The sequence below is a fragment of the Megalobrama amblycephala genome, linkage group LG22, assembly GCF_018812025.1.
Source record: "Megalobrama amblycephala isolate DHTTF-2021 linkage group LG22, ASM1881202v1, whole genome shotgun sequence".
NCBI lineage: Eukaryota > Metazoa > Chordata > Actinopteri > Cypriniformes > Xenocyprididae > Megalobrama > Megalobrama amblycephala.
In genome coordinates this window covers 3,164,820-3,190,514 of record NC_063065.1, presented here as the reverse complement: position 1 = coordinate 3,190,514, position 25,695 = coordinate 3,164,820, and the positions used below count along the sequence as shown (strand labels likewise).

The window sequence follows — 25,695 nt, the reverse complement described above, 5'->3', positions numbered from 1 at the left end:
TTCTGAACAAATAGGCTGTTCCCAGAGTGCTGTATCAAGGCACCTCAGTGGGAAGTCTGTGGGAAGGAAAAAAGTGTGGCAAAAAAACGCTGCACAACGAGAAGAGGTGACCGGACCCTGAGGAAGATTGTGGAGAAGGACCGATTCCAGACCTTGGGGGACCTGCGGAAGCAGTGGACTGAGTCTGGAGTAGAAACATCCAGAGCTACCGTGCACAGGCGTGTGCAGGAAATGGGCTACAGGTGCCGCATTCCCCAGGTCAAGCCACTTTTGAACCAGAAACAGCGGCAGAAGCGCCTGACCTGGGCTACAGAGAAGCAGCACTGGACTGTTGCTCAGTTTTGCATGTCATTCGGAAATCAAGGTGCCAGAGTCTGGAGGAAGACTGGGGAGAAGGAAATGCCAAAATGCCTGAAGTCCAGTGTCAAGTACCCACAGTCAGTGATGGTCTGGGGTGCCATGTCAGCTGCTGGTGTTGGTCCACTGTGTTTTATGAAGGGCAGGGTCAATGCATCTAGCTATCAGGAGATTTTGGAGCACTTCATGCTTCCATCTGCTGAAAAGCTTTATGGAGATGAAGATTTCGTTTTTCAGCACGACCTGGCACCTGCTCACAGTGCCAAAACCACTGGTAAATGGTTTACTGACCATGGTATTACTGTGCTCAATTGGCCTGCCAACTCTCCTGACCTGAACCCCATAGAGAATCTGTGGGATATTGTGAAGAGAAAGTTGAGAGACGCAAGACCCAACACTCTGGATGAGCTTAAGGCCGCTATCGAAGCATCCTGGGCCTCCATAACACCTCAGCAGTGCCACAGGCTGATTGCCTCCATGCCACGCCGCATTGAAGCAGTCATTTCTGCAAAAGGATTCCCGACCAAGTATTGAGTGCATAACTGAACATAATTATTTGAAGGTTGACTTTTTTTTGTATTAAAAACACTTTTCTTTTATTGGTCGGGTGAAATATGCAAATTTTTTGAGATGAGCTGTATGCCAAAATCATCAGTATTAAAACAATAAAAGACCTGAAATATTTCAGTTGGTGTGCAATGAATCTAAAATATATGAAAGTTTAATTTTTATCATTACATTATGGAAATGAACTTTTATCACAATATGCTAATTTTTTGAGAAGGACCTGTATGTGCCAGTGTCCCCAATTGACCGCAGAGCTTGCAGTAGGAGTCGTCCCTCAGCCCCCATGTGTGCAGATGAGATGGTGAAAAAGTAATAGTTATACTTTACAAATAGTGTGATGCATATTTTTTACACATTACTGTTGCTCCTCTCTTGCCTGCAAAACTTCCATTGCAAGTTTTCAAAAACTCACAGATTCTGTTGCATTTAGTCACCATGAAATCAAAATGGACAATTTATGTTTTTTTATGGAATACTATGATATTGATTATAAAAGATTTATGAATGCAAATCATGATTTATTAACTTCATGTGCCTTGTAATCTACATGTAGCGACATCTGTTCTCTGAAAGGACAATGGGGCAACCTGTCACTCACATGAGATCCACCAATAGCAAACCACAACCATCCAATCAATTCCCCACAGACAAACTCAAGCCCCGCCCTACATTTATTAACTTCATTAGGATATATATCACAACAATAGGGAAGAAAATATGAGAGCAACGTTTTAATGTTGCAAGGTTCATCATTTATGAAGCAAACTCAGTTCAAATAATAATAAATGGTACACTAATGAAATGAGAATAGCACATAAATATTAATAAAAACATTATCTATGAACTTATTTCAGAATCCTGATGATTTGATATATTTGATTGTGTGAATGACAGGATGAGATGAACGAGCTCCTCCTGAACCTTCATTTAGAGCCTCATTTAAATACAGAATGAGTTCATTTGCATATTGATCAGATGCTTCAGTGCTCTGAGAGTGTTTATAGTGCTGTGAGTTTAACACTTCATCACTGACACACACAACAATCTTCATCAACATGACCTTCATCATCATCTTCATCTGGACTCTCACAGCGTTTGCTCAAGGTTTGTGGAGCACAAGTTTGATATCAATTCATTTCTTCAAGTATATTGTCAAAGTTTTGAGTTGATTTTCTTCTTGTTTCAGAGTGTAGAGGACAGATCACCGTCACTCAGAGTCCCTCAATGACAGCAGCTCAACCAGGACAAACTGTGAACATCAACTGTAAAACCAGCAGTAGAGTGTATAATGGTGATTATTTAGCCTGGTACTTACAGAAACCTGGAGAAGCTCCTAAACTCCTGATTTATAGAACAAGGAGCCTCCAGTCAGGAACTCCATCTAGATTCAGTGGCAGTGGATCTAACAGTGATTTCACTCTGACCATCAGTGGAGTCCAGACTGAAGATGCTGGACATTATTACTGTCAGAGTTTATACTGGCCTGAGAGCATTCTGTGGTTCACACAGTGATAAAAAGTCGTACAAAAACCTCCGTCAGTCAGAGTCACAGTGACTGAACTGATACTGCAGCTGCTCAAAGGAGGATCTGAAACAACATCGTCACACAAACATATGAAATAACATCATCTATATTAAGCTTTTTTTTTTTTTTATAAATTATTGAGGTCAGAATTCAAAGCATTAGCTGAGAGAAATAACTAGACAAAGTCCATAAGTGTCACTGTTAAATTTCCTCATATTCATACCCTCTTTAGACTAAAAATGTTGTGGAAAATGTATATCTGCCTTGAGATTTTGTGCTCTTATAGATCAGTGACATGATTGAGATCTACATGTGAGTCGTCCACCATATTGGATCAGTCAGATCTGGTCCGTGAACACTGGAGAGCAAGTGAACTCCTGACTGCATCTGCAACCTCTGTAATAAAGTTTCATGAGAACTAGTTAAATAGTAAAATCACTGTGGGGCATCGATTATAAAACACAAAGTTCCATTAGTTGCTTTTATTTGAGATATGGATCAACATCAAGGTGTGGTTATTATACAAAAGAACAACAATACTGACATAAATCACAAGTATAAAAACATCAAACACTCATAAATAGTTGCAGAAACCTCAAGCAGCAAAACAATCAAATCAACTTCCACTTGATGAACACACACAGTCCTCTATCAGAACACAGTCCAGACCTCAACTCTCATTCCAGTGATTTCCAGCATGTCCACGAGCTCCAAGAGGAAGATGTGTGGCAGATATTTAAGGAATAATCAGTATCGCCCTCTACTGCCTCATTCCCTTCATAACCTCATTCACATATGAATATCTATATATGCAATAGACATTAGCTGCTATTTTCACAGCATTTAGTTTATCATTAATGTTAGATTATCTGAAGTTAGATTTTCAGATTTTTACAGATTTTCCTCATTGGTTTTTACAGCCATATGCTGCACAATGCTGTGACATTTGCAATGAAAATGCATTAATTAATTGTTATATGAACCTCATATATGAATCTTGTCTCTCTATTAGTCAAACTCGTGTCTCAAAGCAAGTTAAATTCATTTTTCATCATCAGGTGGAGTGATTGTTTTCCTCTCAGAATAGAGCTGTTCCTGAAACACCAGAAACACTGAAAATAACTATAAAAGAGATGAGTGAAATGTGTCTGTCATGCATGTTTACCTAAAAAAATGTCATTTATTTATCATTTTATATCTGTGAGGTTCATAATTTGGCTGCATGTTCTCGTTTCATCATGTATCTGCAGGTGTTTTCATGCACCATTGAGCGAAGATTATTTATGAAATAAAATTGGCTTTAAAATAATAAATGTAATTGTGAGAAAGTATAAAAAGGTCACAATTATTTTTCAACATCCAGTTTGCTGCAGCAGTGTTTGATGAGGGAAATTTAATTTCTTAACATTTCTGCTCTGCTGTCAGTGTCTGAGACACATTTGAGAGGAAACGCTTTGAATTTGTGTCCCACCCCTGTGATTGGAGCTCAATATCAGAGCGTCTGTCAGTCCGACTGTAAATCCAACATCACTGTCCTTCAGTTTCACTCATTCCCAGTAAAGATGAGGACACACGCTCTGATCATCTGCTCTCTGCTGCTGCTGCTGCTGCTCAACGGTGACACTCACTTTACTGCATTTACTACATTTACTACAGTACATGAACCTGTTCTGGTAAAGATCATTAATGTCTTCTGCTGATTTTCTTCTTGTTGTGTGTTTCAGAGTGTAGAGGACAGATCACCGTCACTCAGAGTCCCTCAATGACAGCAGCTCAACCAGGACAAACTGTGAACATCAACTGTAAAACCAGCACAGATGTGCGCAATGGAGATAATTTATACTGGTACTTACAGAAATCTGGAGAAGCTCCTAAACTCCTGATTTATTGGGCCAACCGCCGTCAGTCAGGAACTCCATCTAGATTCAGTGGCAGTGGATCTAACAGTGATTTCACTCTGACCATCAGTGGAGTCCAGACTGAAGATGCTGGACATTATTACTGTATGAGTCGCCACTGCATAACTAATTGGCTTGGTGTTTGTAATGCTGATTATGTGTTCACACAGTGATAAAGAGTCGTACAAAAACCTCCGTCAGTCAGAGTCACAGTGACTGAACTGATACTGCAGCTGCTCACACACTTTCACACACTTTCACACACTACTGACACACAGAGGACAAACACAGGAACTACACATGTGCTCAAAACTGACTTATGACTGAAATCAGCTCTATTAGACTGTGATCTGTCCTGTGACAGACGGGTTTGACTCAAATATGCTCAGAATCAGAGAAAACAGAGTGTGTAAATTGATAAGAAATCAAACTAACAATAATGGCGTCATATGTTGTTTTGTTTTTGTACATTAAACTACACTAAAGTCATGGTGTATCAGTAACATGCAGATGTTTTTCAAGCAGCTCCTTCATCTAAAGCTGTTTCTAAATGTATTACTCATAACTCATTTCTCATGAGCAGAAGTGAAAGTGTTCCAGTTGAGAGCGTTGAACCAATCAAAGAGTGAAACTGTGAGTTTGAGGTGAAAATCACATTTGCATTGGCAGGTTTAGTGATTGTGATCCTCTCAGAATAGAGCAGCTCCGTCTCCAGTGACCACGTTCAAACCCCAAGAGCTTCATTTGACATTTCCTGCTAAATGCAGCTGTTCTCAACTATTACAATCAATCAAAAGCAGCTGAAACTTTAGTGCAGGACTTTGAATGAACGACACACTGATCAATGATGCAGTTGGACACAAATGTAACGCGTTCAGAAGCTTTATTGAATGAACAGCAATGGCAGCACATTGAAAGACTGCTTCAGTATTGAGCTGTAAATCACGTGACTGCTGTGAATCCTGCCGGACGCTCAGATACGGCTCGTCTGGACCGGAGAAACATCAGCACTGGGAGCTCTTGAGGAACGAGGCCTCGTGATCAGCTCCGTCATGTCTTACTCTGCAGACGAAGCGATCCGCGCCTTCCCAGCGTGCTTTGCTGAGGCTCAGGACGCTGCTGCGGCTGTAGCGTCCGTCCCGCTCGCTCTCTGCGCTGGTCTGAACCCCCTCGGTGACCTCTGACCCGTCCAGCGTCCAGCTCACTGTCGCCCCCTGTGGAGAGTAAGAGCTGAGCAGGCAGAGCAGTGCGGCTGAGTCTCCAGAGATCTGCAGAGAAGAGGGCGGCAGCAGAGACACGGAGGGCTTCACTGCGGGACCAGCTGCACAAACACACACAAACACAAAAAGTTACATTTTAAATGATCCCCAGAATGATTTTGAAAAACAATGTCCAAGTAAATTAATATTTAAATTGTCATGTCATTATAAGAAAACAAATTTAAATGATCATTTCAATATTAATTGTATTTTGACAATATTCTGATATTCAAACATCAGATTCAAATTTGATATTTTAAAGTTTAAAAGACAAATTTTCATAATGCTCTTCAACTGTTTCTTTTTGTCTGATGACCCCAACAAAATTATATTTTGTCCATATTATAAAACTTTTTTTCATGCATTTAAAAAACTTTAATTGTTACATTTACCAAGAATTACATAAAAACTATGTATATATCAATAACTGAATAGATTTTAAAGTACTGCAGTGAATACATGAAATTAACGAAATGTTAGCAATAATAAGATTTTAAATTATTCATGTAAAATTAAAAATTATATTTAAAAACTATATGAAATTATAAAATTTAAATAATGAAATGAATGAAAAAATATATTCAAATGATTTTTTACACAAGTTACAGAATATTTTAATCTCAATCTATTTTTTAAAAACATTGTCCACATGAAAAATGATTAATATATTGCGATTTCTTCATAAGATTTGGAAAACAAATTTACATAATTTCAGTATTATATATATATATATATATATATATATATATTCAAATTCCTCATATTTTTTGATACTCACAATCAATCATAATTTTCAGTAGTTTCAATAATACATTTTTAAATTCTGTTAAGACACACAACCATAATCATCATTAAACTTAATAGTTTAAATGATTGATTTTTTAAAATGCTCATTAACTAAATTTATCTTTGTCTGATGATGACGCACACAATTAAATTTATTTTGTCTGTATTATTAAACTTTGGTGCCATGACTTTAAAAACACTTAACTGTAAATTTTTAACTGTTAACTGTAAATATTTACCATTAATTATAGACATAATTACATATATCAAGAAATAATTGAATATATCATAAATAGTGCCATCCATACATTAAAATACAATCAAATGTCACCAATAAGTTAAATTATTAATGTAAAATGAAAAATAAAATTATTATTAAGGAAACTTTTAAAAAATATATATATATTTTTTTTTCTAATAAATGAATAATCTTTTTAACAAATGTTTGCTGAAATAATCAAAAAACAAAATAAAACTAATTTAAACTAAAATATCCTAATTTTTTTAGATAATTTAAGAGAGACTTACTTCTGATCACCAGTTTAGTTCCTCCACCGAAAGTGTACCACAGTGCTTCATTCTAGTGAAAGCGTCGTACAAAAACCTCCGTCACACTCAAATGAACACAAACTCCAGCAGAGAAAGAGACGAACGACACTCACACACACTGATATGAGACTCAACAGCAGCTCTTCTCAACATTAAATAATGATTATTGGACTGAAGTGACTTTCACAGAAACAGCCTCATCATCTCTAAATGTCTCTTGATGCATGAAAACTATTAAATCTGAATAAATAATATAATCAGAAAGACTCTGTACTGATCATCACACATCTGAACTGTGAGTTTCTAAATGATCATGTATTTCTCAAAGCATTTTAATAAGTTTTGATGACCTGTGACCTCTGGAATGACCTTTGACCTCTCATGGAGTTCACAGTGAAATACTCGATTCTTTTAGAGATTCAACTCTGTCATTTGATTCATCAGAAACCTGTAGTCTGAACCAGAGACTGAATGGAAAAGAAATGATTTATAAACGTGTTCAGAAGTGAAAACACTCGTCTGTTGGATCATGAGAATAAAACACATTTAAAGCCTCAAAACTGATCAGTTTCATCTGCATGTGCTCATTTTCACGTGTGTTTTACTCCAGCAGGGTTTTTGCTCAGAGAGTCACTTTGCATCGGCTCATGCTTCAGCGCTCCGAGTGTTTATAGCGTTCAGACTCAAACACTTTATAACACACTGCTGTTTACCACGGTACAAACCCAACAAACACCATGAATCTCTTCAGCAGCTTCATCTGGATTCTGGCAGCTTTTATTCCAGGTAACAGACGTGAAAGCTCGTCATTTTTGAGTCTTTAATGTTCATTTCATCTGATTAAACACATTAATGTTGTTGTCGACAGGATCCAGAGGAATCACTGTGACTCAGCCTGAAGCTGTGACTGTTTCTGAAGGACAAAACGCCAAAATAGAGTGTAAAACTGATACTGGGATAAGTGGATATGGTTTAGCTTGGTATCAGCAGAAAAATGGAGAAGCTCCTAAACTCATCATTTATCTGGTAAATGAACTCTATGATGAGAGTTTAAGCCGATTCAGTGGGAATGGAGAAGAAGATGGGACAGATTTCACTCTGACCATCAGTGGAGTCCAGACTGAAGATGCTGGACATTATTACTGTCAGAGTGTACATGAAATCAACAGTAAATATGTGTTCACACAGTGATAAAGAGTCGTACAAAAACCTCCGTCAGTCAGAGTCACAGTGACTGAACTGATACTGCAGCTGCTCACACACTTTCACACACTTTCACACACACTCAACAGTGAAGAAAAACTCAATATGATCTTATTGAACATCACTTTTGTTGAGATTCATCAGTTTTTAACCTTTTTGATTGTGATTTTTTTTAGAAGACATGTTTTTCTCCTGCTAACATTCTTTATGTAGAAATTCAGTCACTTTTGATCTTCATTGATCTTCAGATATTTTTCCATTCTTCACCACATTTTTTGATTTTCTGCATTTATAATTTATCCTCATTCTTCTTTCTAAACTGAATCATCATCAGCATCATAAACATGTTCTTCTTGATCAGTTTAATAATCTATTGATTTATTACCTTCATCCCTCACAATGCAGAAATTAACAGCATCATATAAACACATTCCTCAGTTTCACAGCAGATGATAATGAAAATAATTGATATAAATATCTATGTATGGAAGAAATAACAATGATATAAAAATTAATTTTAAAATTAAAGAATTTTTTTTCCAGATTATAATTTTTAAAACCTTGTTGCAACAATGCTTGTTTGAATCCACCATCTAAAAACATATGCAATGTCACCATATAAACATTTTTACAGAATTTTAGAGACTTACTGATGGTCAGTTTAGTTCCTCCGCCGAAAGTGTACCACAGTGCTTCATTCATAGTGAAAGCGTCGTACAAAAACCTCCGTCACACTCAGTTGAACACAAACTCCAGCAGAGAAAGACACGAACGACACTCACACACACTGTGTGTGACTCAACAGAGCTCTTCTCATGTCAACATGATTCAGCTGAAACTGCAGGAAATATTCACTTTAAAAGAAATACTTGTTAATGCATGAAGGATGAAATTTTATACATTAGTGAAAAACGTACATTTATCAATTTACAAAACATGTGTGATTTAATATTCTGCCAGAGTCTCAATTAACAGCTTTAGAATGAAGTCTTTAGCAGATTTAGATGGTCATTCTGAAGTTGGATGACCTTGTAGACCTGTTATTCAGAATTTAATGATAACATTTTTGCAGCACAGGTATTAAATGCTCTCAGCATCAGAAGTCTGAATGAAACTGATCATGAAAACAGTTTTAGAGGGAGAAGATCCACCCAAAATAGACATGAAGTCAATCAGGAGTGTCTGTTTCTGAAAATGTAATTGATTTTATGTGTCTGTACTAATGACAAAACAGTGACTGTCTTCAGGTAAATGATCTGGAGTGTGTTTGCATATTGATCAGATGCTTCAGTGCTCTGAGAGTGTTTATAGTGCTGTGAGTTTAACACTTCATCACTGACACACACAACAATCTTCATCAACATGACCTTCATCATCATCTTCATCTGGACTCTCACAGCGTTTGCTCAAGGTTTGTGGAGCACAAGTTTGATATCAATTCATTTCTTCAAGTATATTGTCAAAGTTTTGAGTTGATTTTCTTCTTGTTGTGTGTTTCAGAGTGTAGAGGACAGATCACCGTCACTCAGAGTCCCTCAATGACAGCAGCTCAACCAGGACAAACTGTGAACATCAACTGTAAAACCAGCAGTGATGTGTTCAATGATGGTGCTGATGATTATTTAGCCTGGTACTTACAGAAACCTGGAGAAGCTCCTAAACTCCTGATTTATTATGCAAGCACCCTCGAGTCAGGAACTCCATCTAGATTCAGTGGCAGTGGATCTAACAGTGATTTCACTCTGACCATCAGTGGAGTCCAGACTGAAGATGCTGGACATTATTACTGTCAGAGTTTACACAGTATCAGTGGCAGCTGGGTGTTCACACAGTGATAAAGAGTCGTACAAAAACCTCCGTCAGTCAGAGTCACAGTGACTGAACTGATACTGCAGCTGCTCACACACTTTCACACACTTTCACACACACTCAACAACAGACACATAAAGATCATAAAGAGATTCTCTCAGAAAGGTTTCTTTAGATCACTGTAAACTGAACACAATCACAAACTTCAGCAAATGTAGTTGTAAACAGAAGCATGTATGTTCATTCATCTTCAGCTGTCAATCATAACACAAGAGCAGCATATATAAACAGCAGCTTACGTCACTCCAGTGAGAATATTCTTCCTGCATCCCTCCATCACTCCATCTCCACCTTTATGTCCATTTTAATTCATTTCAGAAGTCCTGATGTTCATAGTCGAGTCTTGTGACAGAAACAGATCCTCCATCATGGACACGACAGATGTGTTTCCCTGCAGCATTAGTGCTGGTGATTTACAGACTCTTTCTGCAAGTTACATCGTTACGCCAGTAGATGGAGACGAGACTGACTTTATGAGTGAATCAATTAATTATTAATCAACTGATTTGTTCAAAACACTGAATCATTCAGGAAAGAAACAAGCATATTTGATGGCTCTGTCCCAATGAAGAGGCTGCATGTTCGTTCTGAAGATCAACCAATGAAATGATCCTTCACAGCCGCACTGAAATGTTATTGGTTCACGCTATAGTCAGTCTCTGAAGGCAGGAAATCAACTCCTTTTTTCCCTTATTAATTTCATTATTGCCTCCAATCCTCTGACATCATATCATTTTATTTTATTTCATATATATATGGCTCAGAATATCAAGTCAAACAGTGAAACTGAGTGGAGTTAAACTCATTTGCGTCACATTTGTGATTGTGTTCCTCTGAGAATTGAGCAGATCTCGTTTCATCATGTATCTGCAGGTGTTTTCATGCTCCATTGAGTGAAGTTTATTTATAAAATATGAGCTAAAGCCCTGATCCAATGAAAGACCCGAAACAAAAATGACACAAAAAAGGACATAATGTTACAATTATGTTTTATTGACTGAATTGTAATAAAATCAAGACTGTAAAAGCACACATATAGTCAGCAGATCTACTCTGAACACTGCTGTCTCCTCACAGTGTCTCCAGTGGACGCAGACTGGCCGCTCCGTGTGGCCTCACAGCTCACCGAGACGCTCTTCATCCACTCCTCCTCAGAGAGAGTCAGGCTGCTGCTCCAGCTGTACAGACCGTCCTTCTCCAGGAGCCCAGCGCTGCTCTCCTGAGACCTGCTGCTCCCGTCCACCTTCAGCTCAGGCTCCAGTCTGACGGGAAGCCCTTGTTGGCCACACACACCAGTGTCGCTGTGTTCAGAGAGGAGATCTCTGCGCTGGAGGGCGGCAGGACGCTCACTTTAGGAGGAGTGACGCCTGAGAGAAGCACAGAGAAATCAGTTACCAGTGGCTTTCCATTAGGATTCAAGAGAAAACTAGGAGAAATTCTCCAACACATTAATGCTCACAAACTCCTACACATGAAAAGAGAAAATGTTCAGAATTCATTTCACATTCTGGTAAATATGCTGATTAATTATTAAAGCTGCAGTCTGTAAGTTTGCCCTTTGTCTCCATCTCTGTTTGAAACCTGCAGTTGCAGTTATTTGTGGAATGATCTTCCTCACATGGGTTGTGCGTCGGCACGGCTCCTCAGCGCGGACGAATCTAATGTTTTGAGGTGTTTGTGTGGCTGTCAGTCACCGCACCAGTGTGGATCTTCACTTACTTCACAATTACTGATTCAACGTCTTGGAAGTTTGTTCAAAATAAGAAGTTTCACCGGAAAATGTCATCTGAACAAGTACGAAACATGTCTGCCACTTTTGTTCTGAACGACTGAGGAAAAAAAGTTTTATGATAAACCGCGCTACCAATGGCAGGGCTCTACAGTGTGACCATTTCAGTCGAAATTACTGTGTGTGACTGTGAAAAAGTGTTTAGAAGCACCAGTGCTACTGACCCGATCAGACCCGGTTCTACAGGGGTGCTAGAGGGTACAAAACAGGACAAAAAGATTTTGCAAACGCGATGCGTCAGTGTGTATTTGTGTTTCAGTCTGGAGAGTGTGGAGAGAGAAGGTGTTGTTGCAGCGCTGAGCAATGTAGCCAATCACTGATGATTTCTTCAATACAGTGGCCAATCAGAGGCATTTAAGTTATACTGTTCAAAACGCTGGGGTTTTGAATATAAAATTATAAAAATAAAAAAAAATTCTTTTGTTTTAACAAGTTGGAAAAAGAAAATTTTGACTGAGAAAAAAACGACTTTTCACGTCATTGTGCATCAATTTTACAAACAAGAACCTGTCCTATACTCTAAAGAATGCTTTTTTTTGTTTTGTTTTGAGTGACTGTCTTCAGGTAAATGATCTGCAGTTCATTTGCATATTGATCAGATGCTTCAGTGCTCTGAGAGTGTTTATAGTGCTGTGAGTTTAACACTTCATCACTGACACACACAACAATCTTCATCAACATGACCTTCATCATCATCTTCATCTGGACTCTCACAGCGTTTGCTCAAGGTTTGTGGAGCACAAGTTTGATATCAATTCATTTCTTCAAGTATATTGTCAAAGTTTTGAGTTGATTTTCTTCTTGTGTTTCAGAGTGTAGAGGACAGATCACCGTCACTCAGAGTCCCTCAATGACAGCAGCTCAACCAGGACAAACTGTGAACATCAACTGTAAAACCAGCAAAGATGTGTATTATCATAGTTCTTATGGACATTATTTAGCCTGGTACTTACAGAAACCTGGAGAAGCTCCTAAACTCCTGATTTATTTAGCAAAGACCCTCCAGTCAGGAACTCCATCTAGATTCAGTGGCAGTGGATCTAACAGTGATTTCACTCTGACCATCAGTGGAGTCCAGACTGAAGATGCTGGACATTATTACTGTCTGAGTTTAGACTACATCAACAGTAACTTAGTGTTCACACAGTGATAAAGAGTCGTACAAAAACCTCCGTCAGTCAGAGTCACAGTGACTGAACTGATACTGCAGCTGCTCACACACTTTCACACACTTTCACACACTTTCACACACACTCAACAGCAGAAACACAAATATGATCTTAATATCAGCTTTGTTGAGCTTCATTAGTATTTCTATAGATAATTAGAAATTCTTTTGATGTCATCATCATTTTTAGATCATTTATGGTTTATTTATCCTCATTTCCACTCACTCAATATTTTAGTCATTGCTATTTTTGATCATGTACTTTTATTATTTTTTCTTCCTAATCTTAGTTATACAGTAAAGATCTGAGGAACTGAAGCTGTCGATCACACAGCGAGAGTTTATCTGGACACTTCCCAAAACTCCTGTTATAATCAGTGACGCTCTTACACTACACAATCAATCTCTGACTGGATTTACATCGTGTTTGCATTGTTAGTTATGGTGAAAGCATTTCTGGAGTGCAGAAATTTAGTTGTAATGACGAGATCACTGCATTCACACCATCAACAGACTGTCTGTCATCTGCTCAGTTTCTCATCACTGCAACCTTCCCTGTGATGAACAGATCTAAATATAAGGCAATAATCAACACTTTTCACCATTCGTTCATTTAGACAGCTGTAATAGTAAAAATGTAGTGATAGTATTCGAGAAGGTTTCACACGTAAACAATCAGAGCGCTAAAATCAGAGTGGAAATAACCATTTATTTCTAAATTATGACAATTATTTGATGTAAAATCATATGAACATTATAAGTGCACCTCAGGAAACATTATAAATAATAATAAATCAGTTGGTGAAGCGACTCAGACGCCTGCAGTGAAATCTGTTCATCTAGGAAACACATTCACCATGTCCTGTAAAAGCAGTCCTGACGTCTATCAGAGTTGGGATCATCAACCTCTATCCTGGTTCAGTGATAAAGAGTCAAAAACCTCCGTCAGTCAGAGTCACAGTGATTTGTGCTAGAAACACTGAATAAGTTCATTCACAAATATGAGGCTGCAGCAGATGAGAAGATTTGAAGTCAATAACATCATTTTAGAGCTTCAGACGACTGAGAATATCGAGCACAGGTGAGATTATCAGAGATCCAAACACTGAAGGGTTCATCCTAGACCATTTGTCTATTTAACCCCAAATTTATCTGTGTATCATCTAGATACCCTGAAGACATCAAACAAGTGATCAACAGAATTTGGATTCATCAGATTGTTGAGAAGATATAGTTTTATAAGTGTATTGAGCCATGGCTAAATGAACTATCTTCTAAACGCTTTGACTAATTAAAATCCTTTTGATAACTTTTGTCATTAGTGTCTATGGATGACATGCAAAATTTCGTGTGAATCGGTCAAGTGGTTTAGGAGATCGAAAAAGGTTTTAGCAACTCAAAATGGCTGACGGACTACAACATGTTGTACTAATGTTGTCCACTAGAGGGAACCACAGGAGAAGAAATCTGTTTTTCTATCATTTTCCATCAGTTTAAATGTTTGAATCCAAAATTCACAGAACTTCATACACATGGACAACAAGACTTTCTGAGTAAACATGCTGAGTTTCAGGAACTTTTTTTTTTTTTTTTTTTTAAATCAGTCATTTAAATGAATGGGACTCAGAGATGAAGGTCATAATACTAATGCTGTCCACCAGAGGGAGCCACAGGACAACAAATCCTTTCAGATCTCTTTATGAAAGTCTGTGTAAATGGTTCAATAGATTGACTTGTAGTATAAAAAAATGCATATAGGCCTAAATTCATTATAGTTTCATAAAGTTTAATAAAGCCCAATATAATTAGTTTGCAAAAAAAACTGTAATCTCCAAAATACTTACAGATCATTCATTTTTATATTAATATTCATTTTATACTATACTATTGAAAACATATTTGTCAAGTTGCCAGACGTGACTGAATGTATTGCCGTTCGATTGAAGGAAAGAGACAATATTATCTGTCTATTTTAATATAGTACATAGAATAATACTTCCATAAAGAGATATTAAAGACTCATATTTTATTTGGAAAGACACATGGCCATTGCTGTACCGTCTACTACACGATTCAAAGTGTTTCTGGATTGAAGTTTCTGAGCTGTAAAAGATCCCAATAACAATTCAAGCTACAAGTTAATCCTATTATGCTAGAGGATGTTCATGTGCATTAAAGCTGTCTAAAGACCAAGAGTTTGTCTTACATTGACCATATAACCTGTTACGGCCAATTTGTAGGTCACTATATTAGGCAGCCTGTATGTATCCTTTGGCTCAACCAATGACTTTAGGCCAGGACTGCAGTACCTGTTTGTCACTTTGGGTGGCGCAATTGCATACAGTGCTATAATATATAAATATATATAAGTCATCAAATAAACTTCCTGTTCATCAGTGGTGTGTCTGTCTGTTCACACCGCCCTCTAGTGGCACAGTGATGTAGTGCAAGATAACAGGAATGAAACTGTTCTGTCATCAGTACAGCTGTGATCACCTGCGGTCTCGTACCTGCAGCCGAATTACAGTCGAGCTGATGATCACTAAAGCACTTTTGCTCATGTGATTTTGCTTAGATGATGATAAGTTTCATCTACATTTCATTTTCTCACAGTGTTTTTTAACATGGGGTTTGAATTATTCTAAATTTTATGCTACATTTTTCTAAGTTCACACTTAGTGGTGTATCGTGATTACATGATAGATATTTGATGTTGTGATTAACAGGATGAGATGAACGAGCTCCTCCTGAACCTTCATTTAGAGCCTCATTTAAATACAGAATGAGTTCATTTGCATATTGATCAGATGCTTCAGTGCTCTGAGAGTGTTTATAGTGCTGTGAGTTTAACACTTCATCACTGACACACACAACAATCTTCATCAACATGACCTTCATCATCATCTTCATCTGGACTCTCACAGCGTTTGCTCAAGGTTTGTGGAGCACAAGTTTGAGATCAATTCATTTCTTCAAGTACATTGTCAAAGTTTTGAGTTGATTTTCTTCTTGTTGTGTGTTTCAGAGTGTAGAGGACAGATCACCGTCACTCAGAGTCCCTCAATGACAGCAGCTCAACCAGGACAAACTGTGAACATCAACTGTAAAACCAGCACAGATGTGTATTATTATAGTTCTTATGGACATTATTTAGCCTGGTACTTACAGAAACCTGGAGAAGCTCCTAAACTCCTGATTTATTTAGCAAGCACCCTCCAGTCAGGAACTCCATCTAGATTCAGTGGCAGTGGATCTAACAGTGATTTCACTCTGACCATCAGTGGAGTCCAGACTGAAGATGCTGGACATTATTACTGTCAGAGTTATCACTACATCAACAGCGAAAATGTGTTCACACAGTGATAAAGAGTCGTACAAAAACCTCCGTCAGTCAGAGTCACAGTGACTGAACTGATACTGCAGCTGCTCAAAGGAGGATCTGAAACAACATCGTCACACAAACATCTGAAATAAAATAATCTAAATTAATCTTCCACTCTTAATAATTTAGAGGTCAGAAGGAGATTTTGTGCTCTTATAGATCAGTCACACGTTTGAGATCTGAGTGATTTCAGCTGCCGCCTTTTATTAATAATAGATATTAATTTTCATAATTCTCCATGGTTATTTGATTTGAGTATCTCATCCTAACATGTCATTTGTTCACTATACACTGTATTCATACTATATACTGCAGACAGTGAGAGTTTTATATTAGCTGCTGTTTTAATTGTAGTCCTGATCAACAGTTCAGTTCAGACACGCCTCTCCCTCCTCTGCACCAATCACAGCCTCTGATCAGAAAGAGCAAGATAAGAATATTAATTTGTGCTTTTAACTGAATTTTTATTGAAAACTTGTTCACAAAACTATGAGAAGATACAAACTGGTATCTGATGATAACATGAGCTGATAAACCTCAGTGTAACTGATGAATATGAACAAACCTCTGATCCAATGGAGAGAAACTGGAACAGGAGAAACTTCTTCAGCTGGTCCTTACAGAAACCTGGAGAAGCTCCTGAACTCCTGATTTATTCCACAAACTGCCTCAACAGTGTCATTTACTGAAGTCAAACAGTGAATCTGAGCGAGTTAAACTCATATTTCATCATCAGGTGGAGTGATTGTGTTTCTCTCAGAATAGAGCAGATGTTCATCGTCCTCAGAGGAGTTTGATGATCCTGTGACTCCAGAAACACTCAAAATAACTATTGAGCAGAAAAACATGTAGAAAAGGGTTTTTCAAACTCAAATCAAATCAAACTTTATAAAGCACTTTAAAACAACCGAAGTTGACCAAAGTGCTGTACAGAAAAATATATAAAACATAAAATACTCAACTCATACAAGACATAAAAACAAAAACAAATTAAGAAACAAATGTCAAAATCAGTCAAAGGCCAAAGAGAAAAGGTGGGTTTTAAGAAGTGACTTAAAAGAAGACAATGAAGAGGCCCGTCTAACGGGCAGAGGCAGATCATTCCACAGTTTAGGAGCTGCTACAGCAAAGGCACGGTCCCCTCTGAGCATCCGCTTGTTCTGGGCACATTCAGGAGCAGCTGATCAGCTGACCTGAGAGAACGGGTGGGTCTATAAGGGTGTAGCAGCTCAGAAACGTAGGGTGGAGCAAGACCATTTAGAGATTTAAAAACAAATAAGAGAATTTTAAAATGGATCCTAAAATGTATGGGCAGCCAGTGAAGTGAGGCTAAAATAGGGGAAATGTGCTCGTATTTGCGTTAACAGACGTGCTGCAGCGTTTTGAACCATCTGCAGACGAGCAACAGAAGACCCACTAACCCCCACATACAGTGCGTTACAGTAATCCAGCCGAGTGGTAACAAAGGCGTGGATTACTGTCTCAGAGTGTTGCCTCGAAAGAAATGGCTTTACTTTGGCCAGCTGCCTCAACTGAAAAAAGCTTGATTTAACGACCGCCCTGATCTGACTGTCAAGCTTGAGGTCAGCGTCGATTTTAACCCCTAGGTTAGTGATTGTTTGCTTGTTGTACTGGGCCAAGGCCCCCAAATCAACAGAAGGGGTCCCAATGGTGCCACCAAAAACCATCACCTCTGTCTTTTTTACATGAAAACTTAAAAAAGTAAGAGACATCCAGGCCTATATATCAGCAAGACACTCGAGTAACGGTCCGACAGTGTCGTTCTTTTTAAGAGGCACATAAATCATCTGCGTAAAAGTGGAAAGACATGCCATGCTTCCTGATTATTGAACCTAGTGGGAGCAAATACAAAGAGAAGAGAAGTGGGCCTAAAACTGAGCCCTGTGGGACCCCACAAGAGAGAGGAGCAGAGGAGGACTCAGAGTCACCACAACTGACACAGAAAGTCCAACCATCCAGGTAGGACCTAAACCATTCAAGTGCTAATGCTTGATGCCCACCCACTGCTCCAAACGTGAGATCAGGATTTCATGGTTCAGCAGTTAAATCAAGAAGCACAAGAATAACACAATCACCAGAGTCAGTAGCTAAAAATATATCATTAAACACTTTTAAAAGAGCAGATTCTGTGCTGTGCAAAGTTTTAAAACCGGACTGGAACATTTTTGTGGGCTTTCAAAAAGGCCATTAATTGACTGCAGACTATCTTTTCAAGGATTTTTGAAAGAAAAGGTAGTTTGGAGATAGGCCTAAAATTTGCAAGATCTACAGGATCCACACCAGGTTTTTTAATCAGAGGTTGCACTACTGCATGTTTAAAATTTTTATGACCACACCTGAAGACAGACTGCTATTAACAACTGCAAGAACATATGGCCCTACAGTAGGAAAGACCTCTTTAAAAAAGCCGAGGAGGAACAGCATCATGTGGAGAACCTGAGGGCTTCAAATGATCAACAGTCTCCTGTAACACAGACAAGGTCACAGGCTCAAACCTGTCAAAACCAGCAGAAGAGGACAGGGATTGAGGGGTCATAAGCAGAAGGTGAAATAAGAGCTCTAGTGGTAGTGACCTTATCAATAAAAAGTGCATCAATACAGACAGTTTGTGGAGCATTAAGAACAGAATCAATAGTCTTAAACAAAACACGAGGCTTGTTACAGTTTGACAGAATAATTCCAGATAAATACTGTCTTTTAGCATCTTTCACAATTGTCTGATAATGACGCCAACAGTCCCTTAGCATTTGAAGTGATACATGCAGTCTGTCCTTTTTCCATTTGCGCTCAGCTCTACGGCACTCGCGTCTGACAGCACGAGCCGTGTCATTCAACCAAGGCTCAGAGTTAGTTTTAGGCTGCCTAATTTTTTGCATTTTGAAATGTAGAATCTATAAATGTTCAATAATATAAAAGCAATATCACACTTGTAATCGTGATGTTGGTCTGATATTGGGATTAAACAGCTCCTGTTCATCTGATGTTGCTTCATCAATAAAGGATTATATTAACATGTGAAATGTTTTGAAATCTCAATGAAACCACATTAAACCATCTTAAACCTGTCACTGCTGAAGCGTTTGCATAGAGAGAGTGTTTTACATGAGCGACACACGCTTCAGTGCTCTGCATGTGTTTATAACTCTGTCAAACATCAAACATGATCAACAACTGTTTTTCACTAGAACTGAACCTACAACCAACTAAAATGACTTTCAGCACCATATTGATCTGGACGCTGGCAGTATTATGTCGAGGTTTGTGTCAGTAAAGATTACAGACATTATTTACTTGTTATTTTTATGTGTTGTGAAGATATATGGTTGTAAAAGTGTTTGTGATTTCTAATCTTTCTCTCTTGTCAGAATCTGTTGGTCAGGTGACAGTGACTCAAACTCCCTCAGAGCTGCTCTCTCAAACTGGACAATCAGTCACTGTGACCTGTAAATTCAACAGTGATGCGAACTGTTGTCACAATGGACACCATTTTGTTAGCTGGTACTTAAAAAAACCTGAAGAAGCTCCTAAACTCCTGATTTATGGAGCAATCAGTCGGGAGTCGAAAACTCCATCTAGATTCAGTGGCAGTAGATCATCTGGGAGAGATTTCACTCTAACCATCAGTGGAGTCCAGACTGAAGATACTGGACATTATTACTGTATGAGTGACCACTGGATTGACAGTAAAGATGTGTTCACACAGTGATAAAGAGTCGTACAAAAACCTCCGTCAGTCAGAGTCACAGTGACTGAACTGATACTGCAGCTGCTCACACACTTTCACACACTTTCACACACACTCAACAACAGACACTCTAAATCATAAAGAGATTCTCTCAGAAAGGTTTCTTTAGATCACTGTAAACTGAACACAATCACAAACTTCAGCAAATGTAGTTGTAAACAGAAGCATGTATGTTCATTCATCTTCAGCTGTCAATCATAACACAAGAGCAGCATATATAAACAGCAGCTTACGTCACTCCAGTGAGAATATTCTTCCTGCGTCCCTCCATCACTCCATCTCCACCTTTATGTCCATTTTAATTCATTTCAGAAGTCCTGATGTTCATAGTCGAGTCTTGTGACAGAAACAGATCCTCCATCATGGACACGACAGATGTGTTTACCTGCAGCATTAGTGCTGCTGATTTACAGACTCTTTCTGCAAGTTACATCGTTACGCCAGTAGATGGAGACAAGAGACTGACTTTATGAGTGAATCAATCAATTATTAATCAACTGATTTGTTCAAAACACTGAATCATTCAGGAAAGAAACAAGCATATTTGATGGCTCTGTCCCAATGAAGAGGCTGCATGTTCGTTCTGAAGATCAACCAATGAAATGATCCTTCACAGCCGCACTGAAATGTTATTGGTTCACGCTATAGTCAGTCTCTGAAGGCGGGAAATCAACTCCTTTTTTCCCTCATTAATTTAATTATTGCCTCCAATCCTCTTGACATCATATCATTTTATTTTATTTCATATATATATGGCTCAGAATATCAAGTCAAACAGTGAAACTGAGTGGAGTTAAACTCATTTGCGTCACATTTGTGATTGTGTTCCTCTGAGAATTGAGCAGATCTCGTTTCATCATGTATCTGCAGGTGTTTTCATGCTCCATTGAGTGAAGTTTATTTATAAAATATGAGCTAAAGCCCTGATCCAATGAAAGACCCGAAACAAAAATGACACAAAAAAGGACGTAATGTTACAATTATGTTTTATTGACTGAACTGTAATGAAATCAAGACTGAAAAAGCACACATATAGTCAGCAGATCTACTCTGAACACTGCTGTCTCCTCACAGTGTCTCCAGTGGACGCAGACTGGCCGCTCCGTGTGTCCTCACAGCTCACCGAGACGCTCTTCATCCACTCCTCCTCAGAGAGAGTCAGGCTGCTGCTCCAGCTGTACAGACCGTCCTTCTCCAGGAGCCCAGCGCTGCTCTCCTGAGACCTGCTGCTCCCGTCCACCTTCAGCTCAGGCTCCAGTCTGACGGGAAGCCCTTGTTGGCCACACACACCAGTGTCGCTGTGTTCAGAGAGGAGATCTCTGCGCTGGAGGGCGGCAGGACGCTCACTTTAGGAGGAGTGACGCCTGAGAGAAGCACAGAGAAATCAGTTACCAGTGGCTTTCCATTAGGATTCAAGAGAAAACTAGGAGAAATTCTCCAACAGCGAGAGAAACAACATGAAGAAAACAGTCAAAGAAAATCCCATCATTATTCCTTTAACACATTAATGCTCACAAACTCCTACACATGAAAAGAGAAAATGTTCAGAATTCATTTCACATTCTGGTAAATATGCTGATTAATTATTAAAGCTGCAGTCTGTAAGTTTGCCTCTTTGTCTCCATCTCTGTTTGAAACCTGCAATTGCAGTTATTTGTGGAATGATCTTCCTCACATGGGTTGTGCGTCGGCACGGCTCCTCAGCGCGGACGAATCTAATGTTTTGAGGTGTTTGTGTGGCTGTCAGTCACCGCACCAGTGTGGATCTTCACTTACTTCACAATTACAGATTCACGTCTTGGAAGTTTGTTCAAAATAAGAAGTTTAATGGAAAATGTCAACTGAACAAGAACGTAATTTTGTTCTGAACGACTAAGGAAAATCTTTATTACAATAAATCGCACTATCAACCTTCTTTATGAATACAGACGTGACGTAATGACGCAAACTCCAATTTCCCACAGAAACTGACCCGAACCTCAAATCAGAAAACATTATTACAATCTTACCGTTGTGAATCGAGCTAATGTAAGAATAGTTTTCAACACTGATTGGTTATGTACTTGCTCAGTAATTGATTTGGGATCAATTTTAACCAGAAAAAGATACGGACAGCAGCTTTAAATAAATTTAAACGAAAATATCATGGAGTTTTGAATCCCCACAAAAACTCAAGCTTTCAGTCTATATGGAAACTTAAAAGAAACGCAGCATTTTTAGAGTGAAAAAGACAAATAAGAGTCCAAACGAAACAACAAATAGAAACAGAAGTACTATTATTTCTCTATAATGTTTGTACTTGATTCACTTTATCAGCATTAAACTTTCAATAAGTTGATCTGAATGTTTTTAGAGAAGAATTTTTACAAAGCGATGAAAGTCATATTGCAGTTATAGATTTGAAGTGTCATTTTCATGATCAACTTCACTGAAACTCGCTTTGGTTAAAAGAGTCAAAGATCAGATGTGAAGAAACACAAGAACTGCAGGAATTCACTACAATTTAAGATGGACAAAGAAATCATGAAGGAAACATTGTGTGTCTCGTCCACTCGAACTTTAAACTTCATTTCCACAAATATAAACCTTTTCACTCCTCAGAGACGCTTTATTAAGATAAAATACAGTCAAGAGTTTGGAAATATTGAGTTTAACCATTTATAATTGAATTATCTTTGAGGAAAACAAAGATCCAATGACTATAAACCATCTTTACAAACATTCAATGTGAACTAACTGCACAAAATAATATTAAAAAATATGCTAAAAGCGCATCCTTTCTATAAAGTGCTACAAAGTATTAAACAGTCAGCTGTTGTATTAAAAATATTAATATTAATATGTGATGATTTACTTACTGCCAACATCCAGTTTGGTTTCTAAATATCTCACAGCAGATATTCAGATTAATATACTGAAGTTGGTCTTGATGATTCAGAAATGAACTGAATGATTTTTTTTTTAACAGTTTGTCTATTAGAAGATTGAATGATATGAAAAAGACTGATTTTACTAGATGTTCACTTCAGTAATTGTATTTTGTGTCTGTTAATGAGTGACTGTCTTCAGGTAAATGATCTGGAGTGTGTTTGCATATTGATCAGATGCTTCAGTGCTCTGAGAGTGTTTATAGTGCTGTGAGTTTAACACTTCATCACTGACACACACAACAATCTTCATCAACATGACCTTCATCATCATCTGGACGCTCTTATACTGCTTTATACTACAAGGTGAACAGCATGTATTTGGAACAAGATAAATTATATAATTTTAACACAATTTTAAAATGTGAAAAATAATATATATTTTAATGACTGATAAATGAATTGTTTTTTCAGGCTGTAGAGCTCAGATCACAGTGACTCAGACTCCTGTGAAAGCTGCAACACCAGGAGAAACTGTTATGATGAGCTGTAAATTCAGTAGAGCTGCTACAGACTGCAACCCACCATGTGTTGCCTGGTACTTACAGAAACCTGGAGAAGCTCCTAAACTCCTGATTTATAGAACAAGGAGCCTCCAGTCAGGAACTCCATCTAGATTCAGTGGCAGTGGATCTAACAGTGATTTCACTCTGACCATCAGTGGAGTCCAGACTGAAGATGCTGGACATTATTACTGTCAGAGTGAACACAGTGGTCCAGTGTTCACACAGTGATAAAGAGTCGTACAAAAACCTCCGTCAGTCAGAGACTACGTCTACACTAAATCGGATATATTTGAAAACGGAGTTTTCCTCTGAAAACGCTCCGCGTACACACTATCATTTTCAAACGTTTTCCAAAAGTTTCTCATCCACACTGAAACGTATGAAAACGCGTACATCCCCCTACTGCGCATGAGTAACGCTTCAACCTGCGTCATTTCCGCTAGGCATTTATTTACTTTCCGACAATGTCCAGGAAAGCAGGCACTGAGTTTTTTTAAGTGGACAGACAGTGAGGTGGAGTTGTTGCTGCGAGTAACACAAGAGTATAAAGTGGCCAAAGCCCACGAAAATGTAGACTGGGAGACGTGCCAAAACAAATACGGCGAAATACTGGACCGCTTCAAAGAGCAATATCCTGCGGATGCCGTCGATTACCCCCACAGTAAGGACGAGGTAACAAAACTCACAATAACTACAAAATTAAAGGCTATCAGGCTTAAGTACAGGCATGCAGTAGACTCCGGAAGGAGAAGCGGGCATGGAAGAGTGGTACTACTGTACTTTGAACTCTGCGAGCAGATCTGGGGTGGTTCTCCAGCTGTCACCACCATTAATTGTGGCATTGAGACAAGCGACATAAACAACAGAAGCAGCGTTACCAGCGATGAAAGTTATCCACCGTCAGTCAGTCGCGATAGCCCTTCTCCTTTGCTCAGTAGTTCTGCTCCTTCTCCGGCTACAGCAAGTGAGGAATCAGAGTCTACAGAGACTCAAAACAGACGTGACAGGCTGAACGCAACGCTGTCATCATACAGACAAGAGAGGCTTAAGCGAAAATTGTCAAATGAAGGACAGCTCATTACACTTGCACAGGAAGATCTTAAGCTAAGGAGGCAGACATTTGAGAGGATGGAGGCTGCAAACAGAGAGTTTTCAGAGAACATTGGCAGACTGACATCAAACATTGAAAAATTAACAAATTCACTTACAGACGTATTTTTGCTTATGAGACAATCAATGGCCCAGACTCCATTTGTTGCACCACCGCCGCTGCCACGACGTTACAGCTCACACCATCAGCAACCTGGTTACCTGTATGGTTCAGCTGTTGCCTCTGCTCCCTCTTCAGCACCAACCAGACAAACACCACCACAGCACCATGAAGATTCTGCTCCATTTTCATACACTGAATTTCTTTACTCTACTGACACAGAGTAGTCATGTCTTTAATACACGATATACGTGCTTGTTAAAAAAAGAAACACTTTTTGTTATTGTTGGTTTAATTCTAATGCCTTGTTCAAGTTTCCTGTAGCCATGGTTACAACGTTGGTCCTGTGTTTAAGTTGTTTAATGGACTTTTTTGGTAATGCTCTGTTTTTCTCTGACTCCTTTCTGATGACAGACATATAAAGTTTACCTTAAAGTGAAATTTATTTATGTGGACATTTTTCGTTTCATGTTTACAATGCTTACAAGGGCATGAGTTAATTTTCACTGTACTGTTTGACAGAGTGGAGTTTTTTTTTATGCAGTAACAACAAGTAGCCTAACTTTTCCCCCCTGCTGCATATCTTGAAGCAATTACACAATAAATGATTGTTCATAAACAAAATACATTTTATTCATTTATAGAATTAGTGTATCACTTTTTACAGATCTGATGAATATAATGTGTTAATTTGTTGAATTAACACTTTCCAGGCGCATAAGCATGTTAGATTTTATATCATGTTAACAGAAAACTGTATATAAAACAAACTGAATGTATAGTCTAATCACACAAGCTCAATGTCATCCAAACATGACTCAGTTTACTGCTTTATACAGAAATTTATATGCAATCTGAGCATCATTCAAGGGTCAAGAAACTTGGTGAGCACATTTCTTACTCGCCTCCCCTCAGTTTCATTGCATTCTGTTCT

The 25,695-nt window shown here is 38.4% G+C and overlaps 1 long non-coding RNA gene, 2 pseudogenes and 6 gene segments (V, D, J or C); 6 read left to right on the top strand and 3 right to left on the bottom strand.

Moving 5' to 3' along the window:
- Positions 1-5,213: 5,213 nt before the first annotated feature.
- Positions 5,214-8,846, bottom strand: LOC125258588. The segment is given in 2 exon segments: positions 5,214-5,668; positions 8,795-8,846. Coding segments are annotated over 2 exon segments (369 nt in total).
- Positions 6,951-8,579, top strand: LOC125257871. The segment is given in 3 exon segments: positions 6,951-7,236; positions 7,552-7,727; positions 7,810-8,579. Coding segments are annotated over 2 exon segments (372 nt in total).
- A 536-nt stretch (positions 8,847-9,382) lies between the features above and the next one.
- On the top strand, positions 9,383-10,007 carry LOC125257860. The segment is given in 2 exon segments: positions 9,383-9,555; positions 9,645-10,007. Coding segments are annotated over 2 exon segments (384 nt in total).
- Positions 10,008-10,985: 978 nt separating this feature from the next.
- Positions 10,986-11,462, bottom strand: LOC125258587 (annotated as a pseudogene).
- A 1,492-nt stretch (positions 11,463-12,954) lies between these two features.
- LOC125257901 lies at positions 12,955-14,279 on the top strand. The gene is made up of 2 exons (XR_007182477.1): positions 12,955-14,051; positions 14,138-14,279. It is a non-coding gene; the product is annotated as an uncharacterized LOC125257901 (long non-coding RNA).
- A 1,578-nt stretch (positions 14,280-15,857) lies between these two features.
- Positions 15,858-16,333, top strand: LOC125258585. The segment is given in 2 exon segments: positions 15,858-15,906; positions 15,996-16,333. Coding segments are annotated over 2 exon segments (387 nt in total).
- A 3,088-nt stretch (positions 16,334-19,421) lies between these two features.
- On the top strand, positions 19,422-20,123 carry LOC125257835. The segment is given in 2 exon segments: positions 19,422-19,630; positions 19,739-20,123. Coding segments are annotated over 2 exon segments (438 nt in total).
- Positions 20,124-21,148: 1,025 nt separating this feature from the next.
- LOC125258584 lies at positions 21,149-23,001 on the bottom strand (annotated as a pseudogene).
- Positions 23,002-23,164: 163 nt separating this feature from the next.
- Positions 23,165-23,779, top strand: LOC125257872. The segment is given in 2 exon segments: positions 23,165-23,351; positions 23,460-23,779. Coding segments are annotated over 2 exon segments (369 nt in total).
- The last annotated feature ends 1,916 nt before the right edge of the window (positions 23,780-25,695 follow it).